The 23,942-nt window shown below is 41.2% G+C and overlaps 1 protein-coding gene across 1 annotated transcript in view; it reads right to left on the bottom strand.

The window, feature by feature from the left end:
- Positions 1-784: 784 nt before the first annotated feature.
- Positions 785-23,942, bottom strand: part of LOC127569745 (janus kinase and microtubule-interacting protein 2-like) — a 190,559-nt gene continuing 167,401 nt past the window's right edge. Inside the window, 5 exon segments of the mRNA XM_052014582.1 lie at positions 785-4,227; positions 13,963-14,028; positions 15,893-16,096; positions 18,149-18,226; positions 20,254-20,322. Coding sequence (XP_051870542.1) covers positions 3,844-4,227; positions 13,963-14,028; positions 15,893-16,096; positions 18,149-18,226; positions 20,254-20,322 — 801 coding nt within the window. The 3' untranslated portion in view covers positions 785-3,843.

Below are 23,942 nucleotides of genomic sequence, written 5' to 3'. Positions count from 1 at the left end.
TTTTTTTGGACGGTCAGTTTTCTCCCTTTCTCTCTCCATTTCTGTGCTACAATGGTGCATGGGTGTTGCTATTAAGAGCAGTAGAAGTTGAGGCATGAGTAGGCCATTCAGCCTATTCAATAAGATCAGGCCGATCATTTTAATCAGCCTCATTTTCTTCCACAAACCGCATATGCCTCGATTTCCCCTAATATCCACAAATCTACCCATTTCTATCTTGGACATATTCAGCAACTGAAGCTCCACATTATACAAGGACAATCATCTGTGAAGGGCATGATGGATGGTCCTAATCCTGTTCTCCCTTTCCGATTCCAAGACAATCAGGAGTAGAATTCCTGGAATATTCTTCTTTTGGAACTCTCTTCCTCAAAGACTGATGGAAGCAGAGTTGTTGAAGGTAGATGAGAATGGTGAATGGCAGAGAAGGCATGAGGGAACAAGTAGCCTACTCCTGCTCCTAATTTATAAGTCTCCTTCCAGAAGCTGATTGTAGTGCCCCATGTCTTTCCCCAAATCTGATTTATTAACTGAGCACTGGGAGCTTTCTTCTCTGTGTATCTTCTCCCAGCAGTCTACATAATTAATGACCTTATGAATCATTTTGAATTCAAGAGTGTTTGGATTAGGTATTCACACCCCAGTTTCTATTAGGGAGTGATTTACAAAGGATACTCACAGGAGACAGCAGGGCACAGGGAAGAGATGAGGTAGGTTAATACAAAATTATAGGAAAAACATGTTTTTATTTCTTTATACAAACTCCAACTAAATACTTGTTTAAATAGTGTCAATAATAAATTAAAAAAATAACCGTTCATAAACATAACATGGCATTAATATTCCTCTACACATTAATACATTTTGTTACATCTGCTCACAGACCCCCTCGGATATTATTCAAAGGATCTATGGTAGAGTTTCTGCAAACCATCATTTTAATTACTTAATTAAGTTTTGCAAAATAATATTTTCAAGTTTTCATCATTCGCCTAGCTCCTGCTGAATGTATTAACTCATTCTTAACTGGAAGTGCCTGTTTGTGTGGAGGAAGGAGAGTCACAAACTCGGAAAGCCTAGATTCACCTGATAAGTTTTCTGAGCCAGAGATTTAACCCCTAGTTGGGCCAATAAGGTAGCAGAAGAATAAAAACCCTTCCTTTCTTTTTTAGTTTCCTGTCACCTTTCCTGCCTTGGGCAGGTCCTCAGGATTCCTGGAGATTTCATCTCCTAACTATCTGGTCAACAGCTTTTTACTTGCATTTTCAAATATTTTTATAACTAAGAAATGAAACTGTTTAAGGAAAATTTAAAAAAATGTACAGCTATTTTAATGCTTCTGTGAATGTTTGCAGCATTCAAGAGACAAATTCAGGTCAGTACCAGAGAGGTGGTGACCTTAGGTGTTCAGCTAAACCCCAGAGAATGGAATGTGCATCAGTACGACAAAACATACTATAGATCTTGCAGTCTTGTTTGATTTATATGATGCAGTGGGAGGAGATGCAGAGGGTGTCTGAAAACCAAGGACCACATCTTGTGTGGGCATTGAGATTCAGGCTATTTGGCTGTAGCACATTTCCAAGGCTATCTGATATTATAAATGCTTTTGAGTGTACTATTAGCAGTTGGACTATCTCTACCCTCTGAACTACATTTTAACCCGGAGGTTGATAACTGTCTGGAACTCAATGACTGAAAGGGTGGGAGAAGCAGAAACTCTCATCATAATTAAACTGTACCTCAATGTGTACTTGAAGAACACGTGACTTGCAGGGCTATGGATTAAGTCACTGAAAGGTGAGATTAGGCTGGATAGCTGCTTATCAACTGGCACAGACACATTGGGCTGAATGGCCCCCTCTTACATTGTAACTGTCTATGATTTTACATCAAGATAGCTAACTGTGCCAAAGTTCTGTCAGCCTTGACCACACTCTAAGAGCCACATCTCACTCCTTAACACTGAGTTACTGTTGCAGCGGAAATGATCCAGTATTGCTTCAAAGAGATGGTAAATTGGGACAATGTATGGAATTGCATTGAGTTATTCAGGCTGTCTTGAGGACTGGTGGAAATCTTTCAAAAGAACTTCCTCAACTCTGTTGATGTACATTTTCAGGCCTGAGTGTTCTATTCCTCAGCCCCTCTCAGCCTGAAGTGGAATCCTCTACAAACAGAGGGTTTACACAATGTGACATTGACAAGGGGTAGAACTCAACAGCATTGTAATTGGCTGCTTCCTGCCAGGTAGCTGTGCAAGTCTGACCATGCACAAAGATGCAACCAGTCTAGCCCAATCCTACATATGAAGTTAGTCTCTTTAATGCCCATGCAATTCTTTTAAATGCTATCCTAAACTAAAGCAGTTAACAGCACTTGGAATGATTAAAAAATTACCAATTTATATTGAAACAAAGCTGGAAGAAGATTAAAATGCAAACAACACCAAGAAAATGAGATTGAAGAAAGGAACAGATCTCAGATCGCAAAGTAGAAACACAATGCAACCAGACAGATCTAGAAAAGGGAGTGGAGGTCAATTCATCTTTGGTTGCCAGCACTAAACCAATTCAACGGTGTCAGCTGATGATTGCACTCACTTTTGCCACATTCAGTTCTGTTGACATCATGCTCTAGTGCTTGTAACCAATGCGAATGTCTTGGCCTATCCTTTAAATAGGATCCAGGACTACCATATAAAGCATGGCTTTCATATCTGTAAGTCACATCCTCTATGCTTTCATAAAGGTTCTCTTTTACATAGGTGACCAAATCATTGCCTTTCATTTCATGATTCAATCTTATTTCAAGTAAGTTTTACTTTAAGCATTTTTCTATGGCTTTCTGGTCAGTTGTCTGTTCTTAAGATTTCATCACCTCATATTCACGCTAACTTGTTACCAAGACATCTTCTCTTCCTGACATCTGTATATGAAACCTCTTCAAATTATTCAACTTGTGAGGTAATGCCACCCTTATGATGAGATATACATGGGTGGGGCCTACACAGGAACTCCACTTTCTGAAACTGAATTTCTCCAAATTTCATACTAAAAGGAGTACTAAGTTAGGCTGTGGTAAATCATGGGGTCCACAAGAAGGACATTAACAAGCTCCACATGAATTAAATGGAGTGAGTTCAGGAAGCTCAACATAGAACAAACCTACTGTTTACTCAGTTGTGAGTCCATTGTGCATCAATTGTGAACAGTTTACCGGTTACCAGATTGTTCATTTACACCTCCATTCACCATGATAATAGGGAAAGCTAATGGGATCATATATTTTCCTCAGAGACCTAGGAAAAGAAAGTCAACTTATTATTAAATCCACAGTGGGATAATGAAAGGCACCGATTATATTTTACCACCGGCTTTCAGATTGCCCATAAGATCCAGTTTTGTTCAAAGTCTACAAACTAGTGAGGAATGAGTTAATATATTCGCAGCTATGAGGGAAGGACCTAGATGCACGGATCTTGAATCATCGTAAACTTACACAACAGTTCACATAAATGTTGCCATAGCTGCTCAACTGGGTCCAGGTATGCTTCTCCCGATGAATGATTAACCTCCTCACAGAGGTCTCATTAGTTCTTTAGTCCCCAAGTGTCATCCAGTCTTCCTTCGTTTCTTTCTAGTAACCTATCATGTCTTCCTTGGTCAAGAAATGCCCTCATCAGTGATACCATTGCTGAAGAAATGAATAGAATCCCTGTAATTCTGTGTGATGTCCTTTAACCCTGTACGGTTTAAGTTCTGTACATCACCACTTATCAGTTCTTCTCTGAGAAATTTGATTACAAATTCGTAATCGTAAGTTATTCCCTCTGCGATGTCCTCACCCTTTAGTCCTGAATGCAGTGGTGTTCTGATATATTAACGTTCCCCTGCACAGCAGGGATAAGTTGATTTTCTTCACTTTGGTTCCATGTCTAAGACACTTCTTTTTGTGTATCATTGCCATTAATGTGGTTTTATTTTGCTTCAAAATACTCTTCATTTGCAACGCAGTTGCTGTTAAATGCAACAGGTACTGTGTTTTGCGACTTCCTTCAACAGGGAGAATCAAGCAAAATAAATCTCGGGTAATGGTTCTGGCAAAGAAGGCAGACAACCTCAGGCATAATCTTCTCTGCTTTTCTTCACTTCCATTTGTCCCAGGTACAGGGTGATTCAACATGAACTCTTTACTGACTTGGAAGCATTTTAACCATCCAGTACCCTGCAAAATGCACATTAGACAGAAAGCCAACATTAAACTCTTATTACAAGGCCTGCCTCCATGTCCTTATTCCTACTCTTCTGATCTTTAATTGCACTTCTGTCTGATGAGCGGAGACAGAATCTAGTCTTTTTATGTGGCACTGTGAAATGTCCTTATTGTCAGAAGCAAGCCTGACATAGTTAGGGTTGAAGCTATGTTAATCTATATCTTAGGTTCTATTTTGCCTGTGGTGGGTCAGGAATTTAGGTCCTAACACTACACAGTATTGAAAACTTGGAATAGACCAGTCAAAATAGCAGCAAAGCATCAGTGCAACCATTATGCAAGATTCAGTGATCACTGCCAAAAGTCAAATTGGGAATGGCTATCTGCCTTCATATCTCTCCTTAAACTACCGAGGAATCAGAGGGAGCTCAGTGAGGAACTGTTGACAAATCACAAAGCCTTTCCAATACAAAGAGGCACTGGATGTTTACCAGTTCTGAGATTTCATTTATGAATTTATCTTTTAAGTATTGCACTAATCCTTCTTCTTTGCAAGTCTAACAGGCTATCAACAATTCAAAGAATGTCAATATTGAGGAGCCCCACAATGTTTTACCTTGACTGGCGGAAAACAGGCTACTCTTGATGGGAAATAACATTTTATATTAATGTCATTGAAAGGCCTGGATAGAGTGGATGTGGAGAGGATGTTGCCAGTGGTGGGAGAGTCTAGGACCAGAGGATGCAGCCTCAGAATAGAAAGGCGTCCCTTTAGAACAGAGATGAGGAGGAATTGCTTTAGCCAGAGGGTGGTGAATCTGTGGAATTCATTGCCACAGATGGCTGTGGAGGCCAAATCATTGGGTATATTGAAAGCGGAGGTTGATAAGTTCTTGATTAGTAAGGGCATCAAAGGTTATGGGTAGAAGGCAGGAGAATGATGTTGAGAGGGAAAAATAAATCAGCCATGATCGAATGGCAGAGCAAACTCGATGGGCTGAATGGCCTAATTCTGCTCCTGTGTCTTATGGTCTTATATGGATAAATTTGATAGAGTTTTTTTTTGAAGGGGTGAACAAGAGGATTGTCGAGGGCAGGGCGGTGGACTCGCATGGTAGCTTGGTCTGGAAAGTTAGATCACATGGAATCCAGGATGAGTTAGCCAATTGGATATGACATTGGCTTGATGGAAGGAGGCAGAAGTTGGTAGAGGAGGGTTGTTTTTCAGAGTGGAACTCTGTGTTGTGCTGCAGGGATCAGTGCTGGGTCTACTGTCATTTGCATCTATGTTAATGATTTGGATGACAATGTTAGTATGGTCAGTAAGTTTGTGGTTGACATCAAAATTGGTGGTGTAGTGGACAGTGAAGAGGGTTATATACGTTTAGAAGGAGATCTAGACCAATTTGGGAAGTGGGCCAGAGAATGGCAAATGGAATTTAACTCAGACTAGTGTGAGGTGTTGCACTTTGGTAAGTAAAGCCAGGGCAGGATTTGCACCGTAAATGGTAGGGCCCTAGAAAGTGTTGTATAACAGAGGGGCCTAGATTTACAGGTACATAGCTCCCTGAAAGTGGAGACACAGGTACACACAGTGGTGAATAAGATGTTTGGCACATTTGCCTTCATTGTTCAGGGCATTGAGTTGGGACATCATGTTATAGCTGTACAAGACATTGGTGAGACCACATTTGGAATACTGTGTGCAGATCTGGTCACCTGGGTATAGCAAGGATGTCTTTAAGCTGGAAAGGGTGCAGAAGAGACTCATGAAGATGTTACTGGGACTGGAGGGCTTGAGCTAAGGAGAGACTGGAAAGGCTGGCACTTTTTTCCCTGGAGCATAGGAAGCTGAGGGGTGACCTAATAAAAGTTTATAAAATCATAAGGGCACAGAATTAAAACTAGAGGACATAGCATTAAGGTGAGAGGAGAGAGATTTAAAAGGGATCTGAGGGGCAACTTTTTCCACAGAGAGGGTGGTGGGTATATGGAATGAGCTGCTAGAGGAAGTGATAGAGGTGGGTACAATCATAACATTTAAAAGACATTTAGACAGATACATGATTAGGAAAGGTTTAGAGGAATATGGATTAAACACTGGGAAGTGGGACTAGCTCAAGTAGACAACTTGGTCAACATGGATGAGTTAGAACCATAGAACAATACAGACCCTTCTGCCGACCTTCAAACCACTCCTAAGACTATCTAACCCCTTCCTCCCATATATCCCTCTATCTTAAAATTTCTCCATATGCTTATCTAACAATCTCTTGAACTTGACCAACATATCAGCCTCCACCACCACCCCAGGCAGCGCATTCCATGCACCAACCACCCTCTGGGTGAAAACCCCCCCTCTGACGTCTCCCTTGAACTTCCCACCCATTACCTTAAAGCCATGCCCTCTTGTACTGAGCATTGGTGCCCTGGGAAAGAGGCGCTGGCTGTCTACACTATCTATTCCTCTTAATATTTTGTATACCTCTATCATGTCTCCCCTCATCCTCCTTCTCTCCAATGAGTAAAGCCCTACCTCCTTCAGTCTCTCCTCATAATCCATACTCTAATCCAGGCAGCATCCTGGTTAATCTCCTCTGCACCCTTTCCAATGCCTCCACATCCTTCCTATAATGAGGCGACCAGAACTGGACACAGTACTCTAAGTGTGGTCTAACCAGAGTTTTGTAAAGCTGCATCATTACTTCGCGGCTCTTAAACTCGATCCCACGACTTATGAATGCTAACATCCCATAAGCTTTCTTAACTACCCTATCCACCTGTATAGCAACTTTCAGTGATCTGTGAATATGAACCCCCAGATCCCTCTGCTCCTCCACATTGCCCATAATCCTGCCATTTACCTTGTATTCTGCCTTGGAGTTTGTCCTTCCAAAGTGTATGACCTCACACTTCTCCAGATTGAACTTCATCTGCCACTTCTCAGCCCAGCTCTGCATCCTATCAATATCCCTCTGTAAGCTTCGATAGGCCCCCACACTATCCACAGCACCACCAATCTTTGTGTTATCTGCAAACTTGCTAACCCACCCTTCCATCACCTCATCTAAGTCATTAATAAATATCACAAAAAGTAGAGGTCTCAGAACTGATCCCTGTAGGACACCACTAGTCACAGCCCTCCAATCTGAATGCACTACCTCCACCACAACCCTCTGCTTTCTACAGGCAAGCCAATTCTGAATCCACACGGCCAAGACCCCCTGGATCCCTTGGCCTCTGACCTTCTGAAGAAGCCTACCATGCGGAACCTTGTCAAACGCCTTACTAAAATCCATGTAGGCCACATCTACTGCACTACCCTCATCAATCTGCCTGGTCACCTCCTCAAAGAACCTTATCAGGCTAGTGAGGCAGATCTTCCCTTCACAAAGCCATGCTGGCTGTCCCTAATCAGTCCATGATTCTCTAAATGCTCATAGATCTTATCTCTAAGAATCCTTTCCAACAGCTTGCCCACCACAGACGTAAGGCTCACTGGTCTGTAATTCCCTGGACTATCCCTACTACCTTTTTTGAATAAGGGGACAACATTCGCCACCCTCCAATCCTCTGGTACCATCCCCGTGGACAACAAGGACTCAAAGATCCTAGCCAACAGTTCAGCAATCTCCTCCCTTGCCTCACGAAGCAGCCTGGGGAATATTCCATCAGGCCCCGGGGCCTTATCTGTCCTAATATTTTCTAACATCTCCAACACATCCTTTCTCTTGATATCTACATACTCTAGGACATTACCCTTACCAACACTGTCCTCAATTGGGCTGAAGAACCTGTTTTTGTGCTGAATAGCTCTATGTCTCTATAAAAGGAATATGGGCTGAATTATTTGACAACAGAAAGTGGCTTTGTAGTTCAGGTAGACCATTGCTCTTCTGCTGGAAAGGGAAGCTGATGATTAGTTGTGAACTAGAGTAGTGGCATACTTAAAGTGAAACAGACAAGAGGTGACTAGATAATAATATTTATGGACAGGCAAAACTACTTTCAATCGTAATGATCTGAATCTAGGCAACTGTTTCTAGAATATTTGCTAATTGGAGTTGCTTTGAGTTTGGGTACTTGTTGTTGACTGATTGGTGGAGATTTCAGACTTGAAACTTGCATACTGGTTTCAAAATTTGGGCAACATTACAAAACTATAAACTATTTAACAAAAGGCAAGCAGTTAATATGTATCAGTGTAGCCTACACAGCCATAGGATTTAGTGAGAACATTCTATGAAAATACAGCTAGGTTCTTATAATGTTCGCTTCATAATGGAGAAGAAACAGATAAAGGCACAGATATCCAAGGGGAGATTTCCAAAATTTTGTTCACACTAATGAACGAAGTTGGGTGGATTGAGAGTGGAGGATATTAGGATACAGTGCCTGTCCAACTTGGCACACATTAGCAGAAAAAGTGATTGAACTTCATTTAGCCCTGGTATTATGGTAAACAAGGATTGTAGGAATAACTTACTCCCCATCCCAGCAATCTCATTACCATGTTGATATGCTGGACAATCAATATGAATGTAGCTGCAGAAAAATAACTGTAGAATTAGTCAAAATCTTCCTGTCAAAAACAAATGAGCAAAGGTAAAATTTCCGCAGGAATTCTCACCAATCACCTGCTCTAACTTCAGTGGGATGTTGATGGAGTTTCAGTGTTGATTCACCAAGTGTCAGCCAAAGGAGATCAGGAGAATCAGTCTGAAAATGTTAACCTCCTTTTTCCTGTCTTTTGATTGACTGCCACTTCTTTCCAAGAAAGTCATGCCCTGAAGTGGTTCTGTTCTCTGCACCATGATTAATGATTGCTTCTTTATTCATTGCCCCCCCAACCTTCTCCCTCACATTTCCCACTTCCTGCCCTCCTGTGTGTCTTGGATTGTGTAGCACTAAGGACAATTTCTGTTCTGTACTTCATGAATTGACGAACCTTGTTCTTTATAGACGTACTGGTGGAAAAGTTAGGTTTCACAAAACTGAATTATTATTATAGTTTGCTTTTAGTTGGACAACCCATTGGAAAAAAAATTAGATCCTCTAACACAACATCACTTGTGTAGCAAGGCAAAAGGTTTTACAGCCTGTTCAAGAATTGCTTTCCCTTATAAACAAGACAATGGTAGTTGGAGAGATTGATGGGAAAGTAAAGGTTATGACAAATCTGAAAGAAAGGACAGGCAGGGACAGTTTAATGAGAATGGTGGAGCTGATGGGCTGAAATGTGTTTATTTCAATGCAAGGAGTATTACGGGTTAGGCAGATGAATTTTGGGTCTGGATCAGTACACGGAACTATGAAGTTGTGGCCATTACAGAGACGTTGCTATCGGAAAGATGCCATTAAGCTGGAAAGAGTGCAGCGGAGATTTATGAGGATGTTGCCAGGACTTTAAGGACTGAGTTATGGAGAGAGGTTGAGCAGGTTGGGACTTTCTTTCATTGGAGTGTAGAAGAATGAGGGGTAACCTTATAAAAGTGTATAAAATCATGAGGGGCATAGAATGTGCACAGTCTTCTTCCCAAGGTTGGGGAATCAAGAACAAGAGGACATAGGGTGAGAGGAGAAAGAATTAATAGGAACCTGAGGGGCAACTTTTTCCACCCAGACAGCAGTCAGTATATGGAAATGAGCAGCCAGAAGAGGTGACTGAGGCAGTTACATTAACAACATTTAAAAGGTACCGGACAGGTACAGGAATAGGAAAGGATTAGTGGGATGCGGGCAAATGGGACTAGCTTAAATGGGAATCTTGGTCAGCATAGACCAGTTGGGCTGAAGGGCCCATCTCCTTGCTGTATGACTCTATGACATGGTTACAAGAGCAACAGGACTGGTGACTCAACGTTCCCGGGTTTCGATGCTTCAGATGTGATAGAGACGACAGTAAAAGAGGTGGAGGAGATGCATTACTAATCGAGGAGAATGTCACAGGTGCACGCAGAAAAGTAGGACACAAGCCTGGCCAGGTGACTGGCATTTCAATGGGAAAGCATTTTGGGAATAATGATCACAACTCCTTAAGTTTTAAGATAGTTATGGATAAGGATAAGTCTAGACTTTGGGGGAAAAGTGCTAAACTGGGGTAAGGCAAATTACAACATTTTTTGGCGGAGCTGGGGACAGTATATTGGGAGCAGCTGTTATTGGGCAAGTCCACATCTGGCAATTGAAGGTTGTTTAAAGACCAGCTGATCAGAGTTTAGGACCGGCATGTTCCAGTAAGGAGGAAGGACAAGGATGGTAAGGTAAGGAAACCTTGGATGACAAGAGAAGTTGTAAATTTAGTCAAAAAGAAAAAGGAAGCATTTGTAAGACAGGGCCTTTGAGGAATATAAAGAAAGCAGCAAAGAACTCAAGCAGGGAATTAGGAGGGCCAAAGGGGGCCATGAAATATCCTTGGCAAGTAGGATTAAAAAATTCCAAGGCATTTTATACTTGTATTAAAAACAAGAGGATAACTAGGGAAGGGGGTACCACTCAACTAGGGTCCACTCAAGGATAAAGGAGGGAATTTATGCTTGGAGTCAGAGGATGTAGGCGAGGTACTGAAAGAGTACTTTGTATCAGTATTCACAAAGAAGGACATGGAAAAGAGTGAGATCACTGTGGAGTATACTAATATGCTGGGGGATTTTGAGATCAATATGGTGGTGGTGCTGGGTCTTGAAGAGCATTAAGGTGGATAAGACCCCAGGGCCTGATTGGATTTATTCCAGGTTATTAAGAGAGGAGATTGCTGGGACCTTGACGAAGATCATTGTATCCTCTCTCGCCACAGGCGAGGCCCCAGAGGACTGGAGAATGGCCAGTGTTGTTCCTTTGTTTAAGAAGGGAAATATGGACAATCCAGGTAATTATAGCTCGGTGAACCTCACATCAGTGGTGGGGAAGCTATTGCAGAGGATTCTTAGGGATAAGATTTACTCGCCCTTGGAAAAGCATGGACTAATTAGAGACATTGCTTTGGAAAAAACATGGCTTTGTGCAGGGCAGGTCAGGTCTTATCAACTTGATTGAGTTTTTTTGAGGAGATGATGAAGGTGACTGATGAGGGTGGGGCTGTGGTTGTTATCTACATGGACATTAGTAAGGCATTTGATAAGGTCCTTCATGGTAGGTTGATTCAGAAGATAAAGATGCATGGGATCCACAGTGACTTGGTAGTTTGGATTCAGAATTGGCTTGCCCATAGAAGACAGAGGGTAGTGGTAGAAAGGTGTTATTCTGGATGGAGGTCCGTAACCAGTGGTGTTCCACAAGGATCAGTGCTGGGATTTTAAATTACTTGGTCAGAAATGTAGATGGGTTGGTTAGAAACTTGCAGATGACACAAATCTTGGTGGAGTTGTGGACAGTGAAGAATTTTGTCAAGGGATACAGCAGAATATAGATCAGTTGCAGGTATGGGCAGAAAAATGGCAGAAGGAGCCATAATCTGGGCAATTGTGAAGTGTTGCACTTTAGGAGGTCAAATAGATGGGGAAAGTATACAGTTAATGGCAGGATCCTCAACAGCATTGATATACAGAGGGATCTTGGAGTCCAAGCCCATAGTTCCCTGAAAGTGGCAACACAAGTAGAAAGAGTGGTAAAGAAGGCATATGGCATGCATGCCTTCATCAGTTGAAGCATTGAGTATAAGAGTCAAGAAGTCATGTTGCAGCTGTATAAAACTTTGGTTAGGCCACACTTGGAGAGCAGTGTGCAGTTCTTGTCGTCCCATTACTGGAAGGATGTAGAGGCTTTGGAGACGGCGTGGAAGAGATTTACCAGGATGTTGCTTGGATTCGAGGATATTAGCTATAAGTGGGACAAACCTGGATTTTTTTTTTCCTCTGGAACATTGGAGGCAGAAATAGGGTAGACAGTCAGAATCTTTATCCCAGGGTAGAAATGTCAAATCCTAGAGGACATAGTTTTAAGATAAGAGGGAAAAAGTTTAAAGGAGATGTGTGGGTCAAGATTTTTTTTTACACACAGAGAGAGTTGGGTGCTTGGAATGTGCTGCCAGGAGTGGTGCTCGAAGCAGAAACAATAGTGGTATTTAAAGGGCATTTGGACAGTCACATGAGTATGCTGGGAATGGGAAGATATGGATCACATGCAGGCAGAAGGGACTAGTTTAATATGGCATCACATTCAGCGCTGACATCGTGCGGAATGGGGCCTGTTCCTGTACTGTACTGTTCCATGTTCTATACCTGAAAACTCTACATGCTGCCAGTTGTCTGACTTCTGAAAGTGCACAACAGCAGAAAACGCTTGTATAAATTATTCAGAATATCAATTAGATTCCAGATTTTTTTCATGTTGTGGGAAAAAAAAACTATGATACTCTAATTAGAATTCTTTATCCCCTGCTTGGTTACCACTCAGTGAAGATTCTACTCCATTCCTTTAGTCATTGCCAAGGAAGTACTACAAAATTTCTCTGATTTCCTATAGGTAAATGAACAAAGCTTAAAATATGAATCAAACTTCAGATTCTTCAGAAAATAAACCCTGCTTAGCTGTTTCACTTCCCTAGATAAATTCCTGGTGTCTCAGCAAGCTTTATGTTCAGTGGAATATTCCATTATTTCTGTCCACTTTTTGTCTTAAAGTGAAACCTTAAATCCTGTTCTTATTTAGAACTTGTGTTTTTGAAAAAGAGATAGTTAAGGCACTATTACCATTTTGTGGATATAGTTTCCTGCAGTCTTGCAATGAAAATTGTAACACTAACTGAGATTTCTGGCAACTCTACATAGCAATATGTAGAGCTACGATTGTTGGAGCTATGGTGTTCTAGTAGGATGAGGCCTCCTCATTTCTTCTGTATTTCCAGGGATGTGTTATAAAAATGAGAATGTACCCCAACAATTAGATAATAAAGGTCTGTCCTTTTCATGTCCTTTTAACAAGGTGGATCAAAACTATGATCAGCAACTTCTTGTCTTCCTGACTTCCGGCAGGAAGATGGAGAGGTTTGGACAAATAATCACCAAGGCATTACAAATGTCATAATGAAAGATTCAGTTGAATTTTACAATTGTCTCTCAGTCCAATATCAACAAAGGGACTTTATAATAGAGCCACTTACCTTCTTTAGGAAGTCCCATTGACATCAAGGCCAAAGGATAAAGGCAAGGGAGAAAAACAAAAATAAAAACAAAAACTGCAGATGGAAAAGAAAATGGAAAGACAGAAGAAGAGCAAAATGTTTAGAACAAGTAGAGTTATGTGATAAGCAGCATGTATGGAACAATGTTAAAAACACAGCTTACAACATTATGGATTATTCTTACTGACAAACATTACTTGCATATATATCCTATTTATGGTTAGGTTAAGGGTCTGAGGAACATCAGAACAAACCAATTAAGAATACTAAAGTTAAACACTTATTTCCACACTGTCACAGAGCCATTTATTTTTGTTTTGTTTAACTCCTTGGAGGTGATGCTGTCCTTCTTGTTGCCAAATTAAGCAGTGTGTTACTCCAAGTACTGGGCTTCTGAGGGGTGATTTAACATGGAATATCAAGCATTAGGAATGCATTTTGTGAATTCCAGTGCTAAGCCCCAGAGAATTTTCTCTTGATGGTGACCAAAATATTCAGTCATCTGAATGCTGACTGTATTGCCTGAAACATTCTCTCCACAGGCAAAGTGCCACAAGAAACAACAAATTCACAAAGTTAGCCCACTAGTGTAAGAACATGTGTTTCTGGGAGACTGATAAACTCACCTTCTCTTCCAGATCTTTGATTTGCCGATTCTGAACATCAGTCTTGTCTTCCAGGTCTCGTATTCTCTGGGGGAGAGAAAGTTACCCATTAAATACATTGCTATCATAAACAGAAAGCTCAGGGTTTGATTCAATCACTAAAACAGATACATCAACATCCCTTTCCCTTATTTAAACATTGAGTAGAAATTCAGCACGGTGATATCTGTCACCTCCATTCATTGATCACATTACTCAGCTCAACTGAATTTCAGAAGGTGATTACAATGGGCAGCTGATATAAGAGCATTTGTATAATGCAAAACAAAAGATGAATTTCCAACTCATTTATTTTAACTTGCCAGTAAAAGCTGTGTATTCCTTACTTATAATTAGAATACCTTCAACATTATCAATGATAAAGTTGTAGGGAGTATTGTGGAACAGAGGGACCTTGCCGTACAAGTCCAAGGATCCTTGAAGGTGGCAGCACATAATGTGGTTAAGGCGGCATGTGGGATACTGGCCTTCAATAATCAGGGCAGTGAATGCCAGAGCAGGGAGGTTATGCTCCAATTTTCCAGACCTCAGCTGGAGTACTGCATGCAGTTATGGTCACCACAGCATAGGAAAGATAAAATGGTGCTGGAGAGGGTGCAGAGGAGATTCACCGGAATGTTACCTGGGATGGAGTGTTTTAGCGATGATGAGAGACTGGAGAGGCTAGGTCTGTTTTCCTCTGATAGAGGATGTTAAGAGGGGACATGATTAATGTATATAAAATTATGAGTGGTATAGATAGGGTATACTGTAGGAAACATCTCCTTATTAGAGGTGAATAAAGCTGGAGGACATAGATTTAGGGTAAGATGGATTTTTGCCTCTGCCCAAGAAATCAATTCACTTTCCCCTCTTTAATCAGTTACAGGTTTGTACTTGCAGCAGATACAAGCTTTCTGCCCACCCCTGCAAACCCAACTCCCATTCACATTCCAGCCCACTTCAGACCCACTGCATTCACACACACAGTTTAAAAAGGCTGGAGCCCAGCAATCACAGATCCCCAATCCCTTTTCTTCTGCTTTGAACCCAGATGCACCTCAGATACAAACCAGATGAGATTCAGCCCCTCAGCACATGTTGCGGTTTTACTCAAATTTGTTATTTATTCTTTTGTGTCTTAGATTTTAAAATGTTATTCATCTCTTAGCCGCAAAGAAGTAAATTATATCACTCTAGGTTGCCTTGTTCTCCATTCTTGCCCACGACCTCCCACTTTTTTCTTCTGGGAAGGAGCAACATATTAATGTGATTTTTTCCCCAAATGGGTTGAGTTGAAAGTAACAGGAAGGGGAAAATCACTGAGGTGAAATAGTGAATAATTAGTGAGTTTAGTAACTGCATTACCGTAACGAGCGAGCAAACTCACGTCTGACAAATTCCAGTTATTCATTGGCTTCTTGAGAGAAGCAACATCCCTTTGTGAATTCCTTTCTCTCTCACACAATAGAATTCTGAGCACCAATAACAATTGCAATCTTCCATTCTGTGTTGCTCATTCTAGTTTATTGATGGCAACAAAATGCCAACTTACTCAGAATCCTGCATCACAAGTGGCACACTCCAAACTGACTTTGAGCGTTCGCTGTACAAGCCTCACTAATTACACCACAAACATGCCTCACTGGATGTCAAGCGTTCTGAAACATTCTGAGGTTGCACTGTATTTGTAGGTGAATGTCTTTCTTGTCTAAATGGTGAAACTCAATTTACATACACAGCAAAACTAGTGAATCAAATTTACTGCTCTAATTCAGGGCCACCTCCTTCCTCCTCCAGTTCACCTACAAACCTTCCCTCCTCATTCTACTCCCTTGTCTCCTCCCTCACAATCGATCTGCCATTTAAAACAGTGCAGTTTTGGAAGGTGCTGTTTATTTTTAAGCCTCACCTGATGTGCTTGCTGCAGCAGTTCCATTCTCTCCTGCAGGATTTGGCAGTCGTACTCCCTGCTCTTTCTCAGCATCTGACGTCTCAGTTTCTCCACTGCAGTTCGCAAGTCATCTTTTTGCTTCTCTGTCAGTGATTCTCCGAGTTTTATCACGGTGTCCTGCTGTAGTGCATTGTACAGTGTAGCCTCGAGCTCTTGGATATGCTGAAAGGACAGGTTTAACATGTGGAGGAAGGCAGAACAAGCAAAGAAAAGGCTGGCTGCTGAAAATAGTCAACATTATTCCTGGGCAAACATGTGTCTAATACTTTTTCCCTAGTATTTTCCACCTTTGGTGTCTTAGCCCATCAGTTTTGGCTTTCACTCACACGTGAATGTTTGGATGTGTCATTGGACTATTTTGCCAGGGGTACCCATTATGAGTGTGGACTTTTCAATGGGAGCCATTGTACACAAGATGGAAGAACCACAGCATAGCTATCGTCTAGCCCGGGAACATTGAGACCAGTCATGGAACCTCCACAACTGTAACTTCCTCTCCACACTCCCCACCCTCTAACCTGGGTTGAGATCTAACAACTCAACATAGGTGTGGACTTGACTCTGAGATCTTCAAGGTCTGACTACTTCTATATTCCACGACCTATCAGGTTCCTAAATATTCTAAGATTTATTCAAATAATTTCCCTTCAACTTAATACATCAGATGCAAAGACTTCCAAAATATTCTGCATGTGGTTCTATACTGTGTATTGCACAAACTGCTGTTAAAATCAGGAAGAGTATAGATGGGCATGTGGAATGTTTAAAAACAAAAGCCCAACTCCCTCTTTTTGTAGACACTAATTGGAAGCCTATTGATAAAGATGGAGCTGATGGTGGGTGGGCAGGATACACATGATGGGTAGTGGGGAGACTAACAACTGAATAAAGTCATTGCATGAAGATTACATAGTCCAGATGATTGAAGTATAGCTCTATTATCCCTTCACCTAAGTCTAAAGCCTGTCTGAATTGTGTGGCTTCTCGGTGAGTTCCTGGCATGAATCACGTCCTTAAAAGACAACCTGCTTATTTGAAGGAGGGACCATGAGCAATGTAACCTCTTTTCTAGAATCTGCGTAGATAGGGAAGTAACATCTTTAATCAGCAACAAAAGAAGCAGATTTAAATAGCAGCCTATATATACGTCAGAACAAATGTATGTATTTAATGTGAAGGGATAATAAGACCTACACCTCATTTCATCTGGCTTCCATAATCTTCAAGCAGTGACTTTATTCAGTTGTTACTCTCCCCGTGGACTCTCCTATTATGTCCACACTGAACTGCTAACAGATAGCATGAGAATAATGTAATCAAATATTTGTTGGGTTACATGGGGCTCAGTTAATATCTGAATACTTTTGAGGAATGCAGTATTTTCTCCAAGTCTCAATAGTTTGTTTCACCTTTTAACACTTTCCAAAGTAGGGTCTTCACTAGCAGGACTCTTGTTTCCTTCTTCTCAGAGAAACTTCCTGCTGCAGTTTCACCAGTGGTTCATATTTGCCACTTTTATCATGAACTGCTGCAATTTCTTTCCATGCAGCCCATTGCCACCTGACAGGAAGAAGGGCACTTTGAAATGCCACATGGTTGTACTGATGTGATCAACTTGCATGCAGAGGGTACCTTACTAATAGTTGAATTTCATTTAAACTTCAATGAGAAAGTCCAGAAGTCAGGAAGAAATCCTACTCAATAAGACGGTTGGAGCTCCAGAGAAGAGATCCAAAATGAGTTAAGGCTCAGCAGGTGACAGTAGAGAAACATTTCTTTAAACATATTTTACTTCAAATCTGCAGACTAGATTGTCAGATAAGCAGACTGCTCAAGTTCAATTAGTACAAAATTTCACATAGTCCAATGCTTCAGTGTAGTGTGATTACACTCCCAATCATTGAATGATGAACATTATGTATGCTTAATTATGATATCTCTGCATGTAATGAACAGTCTGTATGTAGTACAGTGAATACTTTATGTCCAATGCAAGAATTCTCTGCATGCCTTATAATGAATGGTTTGTATATGGCATAATATGTGGAATACAGAACCCACGTAAGCCTTTACATAGAACCTCCAAACACAATACTATGAACATACTTGTCTACAATGGCACCTTTGCAGAGAGGAAAACCAAATCTTAGTATACGAAACAATGCTGTATATTGGATGATTAACCTGACCAGATTAAAACATAAGATTATTTACCATGTATGCTTGATCCAGGGCTTGTTTCCTATAATCTAACTCTTCCTCCAGGTAGCCTTTTTGTTTGCAAAACATATCCTGCAAGAAAAAGAATCTCTGTTTAAGTCACACCCAGTGGTTGGTTCTGACCGCAGTATTCGGTAGGTCCCATACTCCACATTTAAGGAAAGAAGACTTCATCTACTTCTCCTTCAGACTGCAGGAACAGGATCAGACAGTGCACACACAGAGGTTCATCAAAGTACTTCCAGAGACCTCACTAACTACCTTCTGGAGCCCCTTGCACATAGATGGTTCCTCCAGTGGACAATGTTCTTTGCCAAGCAAAAAAAAAACCAAGGAACTGGAAGAACTCAGCAGGCTAAGCAGCATCTATGGAGGGAAATGGACAGTCAACATTTTGGGTCTCAACCCTTCATCTGGACTGAAAGATAGAGAAGAGATAGCCAGCATAAAAAGGTGAAGGGAATGGGTGGAGCAAGAGCTGGTAGGCAATAGGTGGATCCAGGTGAGGAGGGGAGAGTGGAAATAGTGATAGAAGCTGGGAGGTGATAGGTGGAGGTAACAAAGGGCTGAAGATGATGGGATCTGATAGAAGGTGGAGCATGGAATAAAGTGAGGGAGATGGGGAGGGCAGATGGGATCAGTGGGAGAGGGGACCCAATGGGAGGAGTTTGTGGGTGATGGACAGATGGAGTGGGTGGAGGGGGGGGGGAAAGGTACAGGGTGATGGGGGCTGGGGTGAGTGTAGGAAGAAATGAGTGGATCAGGAGGAGAGAGAAAAGGGACAGAGGGAGAGCAGTTGCTGGAAGTTGGAGAATGCAGGGCTCATGCCAATCAGGTTGTAGACTATCCAGGCAGAATATGAGGTGCTGCTCCTCTGGCTTGTGTGGAGGCCAAGGACAGATATGTCAGTGTGGGAATCAGGAGGGGAATTAAAATGATTAGCAACCAGGAGTTTCAGATGGCCACAGCAGGCAGAGCACAGATGCTCGGCAAATCGGTCGCCTAGTTTGTGCCTGGTCTTACCAATGTAGTGGAGGCCACAGTGGGAGTAGCAGATGCAATAAGGCTGGAGGATTTGCATGGGAATGCAGTCATTCACTTCCCTACTCCATCCACTTATCACCCTGACTCACCTGTATCCACTTATCACTTGCCACCTCTTGCTCCACCCCTTCCCTTCACATTGTACTGGCTATCTCCCCTCTGTTTTTCAGTCCATATGAAGGGTCTCAACCCTAAAAGCTAACTGTCCATTTCTCTCCGTCAATGCTGCCTAAGCTGCTGAGTTCCTCCAGCATCTTGTTTATTGCTCCAGATTCCAGCATCTGCAGTCTTTTGTGTTCTTTGCCAATCCGTCCGGCTCACTCTAACAACACTATTCCTCCCCTTTCCCAACGTTGCAGTAATCACTCATTCTGCAGCGACTGCTTAGAAGCATGTTGCTTAGATATTTGTACATCTTTCGGGAGATGGTGCAGAGATCACATCAGCTAAATGCTGGTAGCTGACAGAGCTTGATATTTGTCAATAAATAATGCCATCTCAGTCATAAGGCTGTGTTATAAAGGTAAACCTGGTAAATCTGTTTTGCAAACCTTGCAAATGAATATTTTGAACTTTATGCAGCTTTCAAAAACAATGCAAGTGTGACGCACAACAATGCTATTAGTAGGTAGTAAAACAATTTCTAGCCCTATAATTTCAGTAAAACTCCAAAAATCCAGTATCCAATTGTATGGAAATACCAATGGTTTGGAATCTGGTTCACCAGGTTCCCACTTCCAATGTTCCCTCTAAACTCAGAGGTCCTGTTTCCTGCGCTCCTTTTAAACTCACTGGGATTACATCTCCCACGCTCCCTTTAAACTCACTGGGTTCACTGGAAAATTTATTATACTGTTGTGTAACTTCTAAAAAAAAAAGTTTGTGTTGGGTTATAAACAGGAGTAATATCCAATTGTCCATAAAAATCTACTTGTCCAGCACCACCAAATTCACGAGGCTGCCGGATAATTGGATGTTACTGCGTCAGCTAAAGGGAACGATATAGAACAGTTTCAAATTATTTAATCAGGCACAATGAAAATTATGTTACTTACCATCTCAATCTCCAAGTCTATCATCTTCTGATGAAGAGCAGCCTCTGTACCTTCGATCTGTTGTAGCCACTAGAAAACAAGAAATGTATTAAATAGCATTAATACTGAAAGCACAGAATCCACTAAAGTCATTTGTGAATGCAGAGACCTTTCAACTTTGCCAGTTCTAAAAAAAAAGGGTCATAATTAGTTTATTATGCATCCATGAAACTTAACTTGGTTTCACATTATAATATTATAATGACCCATAGCTTCTGGATATCTAAGGTGAACCCTTGAAACCTCAGATTTAGATCTTGGGCTCTTTGGCAATTGTTCATGTTCTCATTTTCATAAACATTCCCAAGGTTAGATGCTCTGTTATGAATAAACTGTGTCTAACTTAGACTTTGTACAGTATTTAGAATGAGCACTGTTTAACATCAGATTCTGAAAGGACAGTCCATAAATCATTAGGCTAGAAAAATATGCATCTTAATCTGAAAATTAGAAGTTAAATATTACACAAACCTATTGTAAAGCTGTAACATAATTCCAGATGAAAAGACCAAATACAGTGTGTAACAGAGGAACAACGTATTTACAGGGCATCCATTATTTTCTCTATTTATTGATGCCACAATTAGTATTGTTTTTCTCGTAACAGGACTGTACAATGTGCACTGCAGGCAAGTTACGTTGTCCTCTATGGAGATTATAGAGAGGGGAACTTCCAAGAATTAACAGGACATTTTAAGGGAGGCAAAGAACTGAGAATAAGGTTATTGCTTTCTCCCTGTACGCTTTAGGACTAGTGAATAACAATCCCCAGAGTGCCACGAAAGGATAAATCCACCCTCACTCCAGTGCCTTCATTCCCTCTACTGTATGCTACAACTATTTTTACATCATTAACCAATTGCAGCGTCTTTAAAGGAATGTAATTTTCAGGAAAATAAAATGTTTGGCAAGCCTTTTCTGCCAGAAAATGGGAGAATGAGAAAGTTATGTGAGGAGACCGACCTCGAGAGGTGGAAGAAATAACTAGAACGGAGATAAATTCAGACCATTGCTTCAAATGAAACAATGGTAAGACTCAAGTTATCAAACTGCCAAAATCCATACATAAAACAAGTGTCACACAAAAGGTTAATAAACATAAGGAATGGATAGTCACTAGAGATAATGGAGACAAAACCACAGGAACCACTTAATAGTTGGATGAGGCTTTGTGTTCCTTCTGATGACCAAGTTGAATGTTATGCTTCATTGATTTTAACAATCCTGTGTCATTGAAGGCACAATACTGCCAAGCACAAGTTAAAGGGCAATGTACATTAATGTTTCAGACAAGGGTTTGGCAAAGATCTGTCTGTAGGAATGCATCCTGTAACATCTATCTCCTTATCTGCAAGTATTTGATGTGGTGGGTGGTGGTGGTGATGCCTGAAGTTGAGGCATGCACCAACAAACATCACAGATCTTTCAAAAGTGATGAGGATTTTGTATATTGGTTCCAAAGCTAATGAAGATAGGAGCCTCAATTATTCTGAAAAGCTACACCCTTGTGTTTTGCTTTGCCTTAGACCCTCTCCTCCCAGACAGTTTTCCAGTATTTGGACAGAAGTCAACATTTTCTACTGGTAAAACATTTTCTGAAGTTACCATAGGATTGTCGCTAAATGCTGTAGTGCTTTCCTTGTTAAATCTAACCACTTTCTTGTTGGAGGTTGATAATTGTTTACAGATTCCTTTCCATACTAACCTTAGAACAGAACTAGGCTGTCAGAGCCATTCCCCTGTTTACGAAGTTTGCTCTCCTTTCTCTGTGCTTGTGTTACAGACCAATTGTCATGGTCAGGATCAAACTATGAGAATAGTTTTCATCACGGTGACCCAGTTGGCAGAGTCTCCTTCAAGAACCAGCCTTTAATACAAATCCAATTGATATAAGCACGCCTCACATATGTAGGCTTAAAGAGTCTAATATGCAACATGTTTTGAATAAGCTCATCAAAATTCCAAGTGACCACTGACCCACAGCAGGCATTGAGCATTTGCTTGATGTTAATTTGCAATCCCACACAGAGGGCAAAGATAAAGAATGTGATGTTATTCAGAAGTTTGGAGAGGCCAAATTCCATAGAACCCAGAAACAGGTGCGGGATTGCAAAGCACAATTAACCCAATGTAGAAAGCCTGTAAACTCCTGTTGCTGGTTCCTTCGTGTGATTGTTCTGAGCAGGCAGATCCAACTTCAGTGTTCACTGTAAGAGGGCAGCACGACCTATTTAAACTGACCTCCATTACTTTAAGTGTCCTGTACCACTCAGAGTGAAGAAGCACTGTGGCTGCTTTGGGTCCCAGCATACATTGTTTAACATGCCTGGGAGCAACTATAGTCAGGGGTCACAGCTCACACCATAGACTGACAACTTTAAAGAACTCCAGAAAGTGTCAACTACCTGACAATCATTGCGATAATTAGTGAAATCGCCATGTCATCTGCAAATAGTTGATGTCCATTTAGAGTCAGAGAGAGAGAGAGAGAGATACAGCATGGAAACAGGCCCTTCGGACCACCAACTCCATTCCAACCATCTACAGTATCACACCAATCCTACATTAATCCCGTTTTTTTTTAATTCTCCCCACATTCTGATCAACAGCCCCCAGATTCTTCCACTCACTTGCACACTGGAGCTAATTTACAGTGGCCAATTAACCTACCACTTTTTTGGGATGTGGGAGGAAAACGGAGGACCCGGAGGAAACCCACGCGGTCACAGGGAGAACTCTACGAGCTGCACCACTGTACTGCCAACATTTGAATAGTGTTGTTGATGGATGGGGATTCCTGCTGCTGAGTGCATGTTCAGCTGTGCATGGTTAAGAGATTGTGTTAGCTGGAAAATTGGACTCCAAAACGGCAGCACTATTAAACCTGGGTTGCAAACCACAGATGTAGATGATCTGCCTGCTCTGCACATTTTCAGCAAGCATTAGCAGCATGTTAACATTATTATGGGTATGTTATCTGTACCATCTCATTGCACAAATGTGTACAAAAAAGAACCACTTGACCACATATAGCAACGAGTGTGCATCACAGAGATGAATTTTGCAAAATAAAAGTTTGACTATTAAAATAATATTGAATATATGATAAAGGCCTTTTGAACTGGATGGGGTGGTTGGAGGCAGAAGGTCATAGGATAAAGCCTCCAGGAAAACATCCAACCAGAATTGGCAAAGATTGAAATCTCTCATTATGGTGCAAGAGACAACATCACCAATTCCACAATATAACCACTAGAGAGCAGCAGATCATTAACTTCCAAGATATTCGGAAACCACAATTGTTGGAGCATGAGATAGGATCCCTATAATGTTACCTGTTATACACATGACTGTGGCTCCTACAGTTTAACATCTTTAATTTGTACATAAATCTATAAGCAAAAGAAATTCATAAGTCTTGCAAATAAAAAAGAAATTGGAATAGAATCAGCCCTATGGTACAAAATAGCATTTAGACTGAAGAACTGATAAATTTTCCTTGGTTTTGATCTAACCACACAAGCTGCCAGAGTTGATCACTCAAATTCTGTCTTGCAATAACCCACAGTTCCCTGATTATTCATACTATTGTTTGTCTATTTCTTCTGTGTACCTGAGATTGAAGTGCTCAAATATTGATAAAGAATGTA

Source organism: Pristis pectinata, chromosome 4, assembly GCF_009764475.1.
Source record: "Pristis pectinata isolate sPriPec2 chromosome 4, sPriPec2.1.pri, whole genome shotgun sequence".
NCBI lineage: Eukaryota > Metazoa > Chordata > Chondrichthyes > Rhinopristiformes > Pristidae > Pristis > Pristis pectinata.
The sequence above is the reverse complement of the archived record's forward strand: the minus strand, read 5'-3'. Positions and strand labels throughout refer to the sequence as shown.